The 6,103-nt window shown below is 39.4% G+C and overlaps 1 protein-coding gene across 4 annotated transcripts in view; it reads right to left on the reverse strand.

Annotated features, from left to right (window-relative positions):
* Nucleotides 1-6,103, reverse strand: part of CASK (calcium/calmodulin dependent serine protein kinase) — a 362,608-nt gene that overhangs the window by 30,168 nt on the left and 326,337 nt on the right. For 2 of the 4 annotated variants that reach the window (XM_029929407.1, XM_029929406.1), the window contains exons 18-21: nucleotides 6,009-6,077; nucleotides 3,251-3,319; nucleotides 1,849-1,884; nucleotides 33-198 (exon numbers count right to left, since the gene is read on the reverse strand). In XM_029929407.1, coding sequence (XP_029785267.1) covers nucleotides 33-198; nucleotides 1,849-1,884; nucleotides 3,251-3,319; nucleotides 6,009-6,077 — 340 coding nt within the window. The remainder of the gene's footprint in view (nucleotides 1-32; nucleotides 199-1,848; nucleotides 1,885-3,250; nucleotides 3,320-6,008; nucleotides 6,078-6,103) is intronic. The other 2 variants (XM_029929409.1, XM_029929408.1) reach the window with 1 other exon arrangement.

The following is a 6,103-nucleotide window of genomic DNA, read 5'->3' on the forward strand; positions in this document are numbered from 1 at the left end:
CCATTCCTGAAGTTCAGGAGAAGGAATGAGACCTGCGGTTCCATTTTTGGAGTTTTCCAGTTTACCCTGCCACCAGTTGTGATCATCCTTACTAATAATCTGGATAATGTCGCCAACTCTGAATCGAATGCCAGCTTCTTTGCAGGGGATGAGGTCATCCTTGGCTGGATCATATTCAAATTGTGCTCTTACATAGATCTATAAAACAGGAGTTTGTAAGAAGGGCTGCCATGGTGATGTGGGAGCAAACAGCTCTAACCTAATAAGCACACACCAACACTTAGAATACAAACAGGACATTAGATGGTGAAGCCAAATGATGCATGGAAAATAGGACACAAAACTGTTACCGCTAGAGACAGTGTACTACCTTGGATGTGTGCAGGTTCAAGTCTTGGTGGTTATTTGTTTGGAGGGAGCACTTAAGATACTTGTTTAATAAAAATGAAGACTTAATTTCTGCTTTTACTCTAACAGAATAGACCTATAATTATAGAGAGGTACACTTACCATTTTTAAATCTGCATATATTTAGCTCATGTGGGGGGCAAGTTGTCATGATTACGTGGTAGCCTTTATGCCACATACACAAGCATTCAGGGTGGGCTCTCACCCGAAAGCTGCACGTGACACAAAGCTAGCAAGCACTCTGTAAAACACGAGGAGGGCCGTGACAGCTGGGGGCGTGTCCACACACCGCCGACAGACTTAAGTGTAACTGAAACCATTTTTAAAGCATTTAAAACATAGCGTTATTAACTTTTTCAGAAGGACTGGGGCTCTGTATTCTACTCGTCTTAGAGAAGAAAAATGAGTTTGAATCCTGGCTTCGCCACTTGAAGTCAGCAGAGCTACACACTCTGCATAGTTCAAGGCTCTGGGTTTCGGGACATGTAAATATAGCTAGTAAATATTATACAAGGAAACACATTAGCACATGATAGTTTATATGGCAGCATTTTATCAATTACTTGTATTTATAAAATGCTCTAAAATAAGGTGCTAGGTTATTTAATGCGGTCTTAGGAATAAACTATGGGGGATTTTATCAGGTGCTAATTTTATGCAGATCTTAACACCCAATCAGGTTATTTTTTAACACCAAATTCCAAGGAGATTCCCAGAAAAATTCTCTCTCTTGGAATTAAATTTGAATATTCATGTTTAAGTCACTGTAAAACCAACCTGAAGGCTTTGGAACTGTTGTGTGATTATTGTTGCTCAAGTTTTCTTTTCAGAAAGCCGGCCCATGAAATTGACCGGTCTCTGCACTGGCACCCGAGAGCCATCTTCCTGAAGAGCTGGCAAACAGAGTTGCTGGCTCGCTTACGTAGTACTGTCCCACGTGGCCCAACAGAGGCATATTGGGATGGAAAGCCAGGACGCTTCCGTCCTCAGTCTAATTGTAGGTGGCTTTTAGAAATATGCATGCAAATACAGATTTAGAAAAGGTTTCTTGGAATTTCAGAGAATTCCTGCTTGAGCATGTTTATCAGCATGTATGCTTCAGTTACTCTCAGAATTCTACAAGTTTTACGACCTTTAAATCTTTTTTTATTCCCCATTCCAGAGGCAGGCCCAAAAGACCCCCTGAAGGCTGAATTGTTAGCCATTGACACAAATTTATCAGGTTGAAATTACAATAACCGTCACAGCTACAAAGAGGTGAGGAAAAAAATCTTTGTAGAATATTAGTCATATGTAATGTGTTAAAATGAAATGGTACAAGCTCTCAATGCTTAAATGTTATGGTCCAAAATGCAGACATTATGGGATGGAAAGGGTTAATAAAGGATCGGCTATTAGCAGCTCGGTTTAGAGAAATTTCTATAGAGGATATCTATTCACCTGTCGTCCTTTTGGTTGGGTAGTTGATGGCAAGTCCTGTAGAATAAAGCCAACCCAGGAGAAAAATTTTCATTTACTTTTCAAGAGTACAAGGTAATTTGTGTGTTCTGTTACAATATGGTTAAAAAAATGAGCTAGATTTCAGTTGTAAAGAGATCATATACATTATTCCATTTTTCAGAAATGTTGAGTTATCAAAAAAATCAAACCCAGGCCATTTAGCAGCAAGCTGAAGAAAGCAGGTAAGTTTAAGCAAGAGAGAAACGTGTTCTTAAGAAACAACTCAGCATCTTCAACACAAAAGCCACTGCGAGTGAAACAGCCCTATTAAAAACAAAAACAAAATCCCAAACTAAAAAAGAGCTGATGCCCTTTTCGACTTAGTCACTGCAATCAGTTAGATTTTGAAAAATTCAATGGCTATATGGATTTTCACCATCTTAAAAGTATTACATGTAAACTATTACAAATGAATTCCTTTGGTAGCCTATTTTGAAGTTACAAATAAAGGTCATAGGAAATTTTCTCCGATAATTTCTCTTACTGACATCATTCCATTTAAGAGGATCTCTAAATCATTTAAAATTTTATCTGATTAAAAACAGTTGATGTGTTTTTAAAGGGCACGTTAATAGGAAAGAGGCAATACTGCTGCGTTTGTAAAACTCTTGACAAATTTCAACAGCAATATCAGCAACTTAAAGATTTTGTTACCCCAAAATACCACATACTTGCACCTTAAGTGCTTTTGTTCAAGTAAATAAAAAACCATTCTTTTCATAATTCCAAAATGAATTGCTCTGAAAAAATGGTAAAATTCCAAAGTCAAGTCAAAAGATCAAGTACTTTGTGTTAAAGATGTGATAACAGCGTGGCTTAAGTGCAGTTTGAAGCCAGTTCCTTTTGCTTTTCATATCCAGGCAAGGCTTATAATTCACAAAAATATGTGCACGTACCACAATAACAGAGGGCACACCAATTCATAACGTAGATAGCGGAAACTAAAACATATTGCTGATATCACTCAGAATAGACAACTACAAAGCCCGAGAAGACCCACATGCCTACTCTGCAAAATCCTTAACATTTCTTCATCTTTCTCCAATTAAAAAAACATTTAGAAATTTCCACGAATTGCCACTTATATTCTTTGCCTAAGTCCGAGCAAAGTCATAAATGCTGGGGGGCGAGGGGTGACACAGAAATATTTTGAGAAAGACCAAGGCAGTCTTGAGCTCCGGTTCTTCAAATTTAACCCGTGGGAAAAAAAATCCCTTTCACTAGTTAAATTTGTATGTCGGCAGAAGACAGTATTTCCACTGAACACATGTAGCTAGAACACTCAAGGCAGGTGGCACCAACAGAATTGTCACACTTTGCCGTGTGGAGCTAGAGTTCTTACCGAAACAGAATTGTTAGTGCTGCTATGACCATTAGCTGGGGACTGTCTGGAAGTGGAGGGGGAATCTCTCTGAAATAAGACACAAGGTTCATTAACACAGAACACCAGCACAGAAACAGAGATATTCACATCAACAGTTACAACCACAGTCTGACAACCATTTCCTCTGAGGTTTTTAGCTGCAAAGGTGCTATGCTGACTTACGTACATGGTTTCATGGAAGAATGACAAAGTTTTTTGCGGTCTGAAGATGCATATATTGTAAGTGACGGCCACGTCCTTTATTAAGAATTTCTTTCCTGTCTCCAACATTCTACACAACCTTGGCTTACTTTAAAGTGAGACCCGGGAGAGTGAATTGATATTAAAATCCTTTGAGGCACTGTAACATGACCAATATCACTAGAAACTTATTGCGCTGAAGATCCCAACTGCCTAATTTTTGCTGAAAATGAGCTTTGAAAAGTATTTCATAGTTTTTAGGTACCTCAGTGTCAAAATTTACCTGATGACTCATTTGAAGTGAAACAAATCTAAAACAAAACAAAACAAAAAAACCCCAACAAACTAAAAGAGGTTTCATGTCATAATCACCTTGGAATCTTTCTAGGACAGATATTACTAATAAGGGTAAAAGATAGACATACACCAGAGAAGAAACCTTTATTCTTTAGATCATTTTAGCAGATTGATTGAAACAATAACCTTAAGCCTCTAAAAATACACGTCTGGCAAAGGTCCCAGGAGGCATAGCCACTCTCCCTAGCTCCATCGTCCTCAGTCACACTCTCTGTACTGTGTAGCACACTCACAATCCTTTCTGGCCTCCATTCCTTATTTTCCAAATCAGCTTTAATGATAATAAGGAGAGGAAGGAAATGTGTATTTTGACATTTTTGGTTTAGTAGAGTTCTTTGAAACCTTTGAGATATACAGGTCTGCTCAAGACATTTGCTTTTTCTTGAAGATATACAGAAAACTTCTGGAACTTGTTTAAATAATGGGCTCCCTTAGATGAGCATTTTCAAGTGTTTGTGAGCAGACTGATTTCTAGGTGCCGCCCCCAGAGACTTAAGTCAGCAGGGTCAGGGTGAGGGCAGGGGTCTCCTCTTTTGCCAAGGAGGGTATGATGATGCAGGTGGCCAGTGAGCCCTTCTTTGGGAAGAGTCCAGCCATAGGTTTGAGTTCTGCCGGAGCACAAGAGGGTCAAACAGGTTGGCAGTAGGGCTAGGACGGGAGTATCATTTTTTTCTACTATTTGGAGGTAAAGAAGGGGGGGGGGGGCAGCTCTTCTTAAGTATAGAATTTACACATGTAATACTGGTCCCATCCTAGAACCAGTTCAACCACTTAAAAAACACAAGAGAAACTTATGTTAAATTAATAACTAACCAATTAACTGAAAAGACAAAAACCAAAATCAATCGTGTTTACTAAACTTCTTCAGCGATGAGAAATGGTATGAAGACCGCCTGCAATTTTTGGAATAGTAAAAGCTGCACATAAACAATATGTGTGACATTCTCTCCTTCCCAGCAAGGTTTGTGTTCTAGGTAACCAACTTCAAAACCATGTATCCTGGAGCAGAAGTTCTATCTCCTTTTGAGGTACAGTATTAATTGAAGTTCCATAAAAAGCCACCAAGAGGAGCTCAAAACCTGATGTAACAGAAACCCGACTGTCATGGTTCACTAAAATATACCGGACAAAACTACAAATTCTTAGACATATCTTCAACAGGTTTTAGAGAAAGAACAGGAAGCCTCTGAGTTTGCTTGGTGAAATTTACAGCATTGCTAAGAGCCTGGAAGAAGCCTTATAATTCCTCTCTCAGCTTCTCCTGAGGTCAAATTCAATTTTCTAGAGGAGTTCCAGTAAGTTATTTGTCGGTCCTAAAAAAAAAAAATCACTGTGGGAAATGTGTATGCACATTAATGCACACCTGCCTGGAAGATGCACACGGAAGAACAAGCTTCAAAAAGTAATACTCTAGCTGTGTGTGTAATGACCGAAGGATGATCCCGTTCACGCCAGTATGTGTTTCCAATTACGAAAAGGATCACTTTTGGAACTTCTATTTAATAAGCAACAGAAAACTGAATAATGTAGCTTGGAAAAGCTAGTTTCTATAGGATACACCTACTGTAAGAAAGAAACTGGGGGGCTGTATTACTCTATAAAACTTACTTGCTTGTAAATGTTCCACATTTAAACGATTGCACAGAAGGTTGCAAAAACCTATATTCCATCTAATAAATCCAGTTACCAAATCGTCACGGACTTAACACCCCAGCTAGGAACCTGTTGCAATTATTTGAGTGCCTTGATCTTAACAGAAATAGATCACTTCTCAGATTCTTGGAAAGAAGAACTATCTGTGTGATTTCTTAATAAGGGAAGTGAATGTACTTCCTGGAAATATTATCACAATGATCTTTACTTTTTTCCTCGGAGACTCCATTTGTTCTTATTAAGCCTCATGTCACTATTTGTAGCTCCTCTCTATTTTGCTCCGGTTCCAGCCTGCAGAAAGTTCAAGTGCTGAGGAGTTCCCCGTGGAAGCAGGGCTGAGTAGGCGAATGGAACCTACTCTGTTCCGTTATCTCTGTTGTAAAATTGGTGTGCAGTGATCAACAGCACAGGCAGAAACAATTTCCCAGAAAGCCAAAACATTCAGCCATCAGCAGACAGTTAGTTAAGAACCCAGAGGAGACAGGGGTGTGTGTGTGGGGGGGTGGGGTTGCGCCAGAGCCATTACCTCACAGGACGATGACTGAGTGCGGTAACTTGGCACGATCTTGAAGGTGATACTCCCCCGCATTTCCCGCTGGAGGAAGAATAAAGGAGAGCTCT

This window comes from Suricata suricatta, chromosome X (assembly GCF_006229205.1).
Source record: "Suricata suricatta isolate VVHF042 chromosome X, meerkat_22Aug2017_6uvM2_HiC, whole genome shotgun sequence".
Lineage (NCBI taxonomy): Eukaryota > Metazoa > Chordata > Mammalia > Carnivora > Herpestidae > Suricata > Suricata suricatta.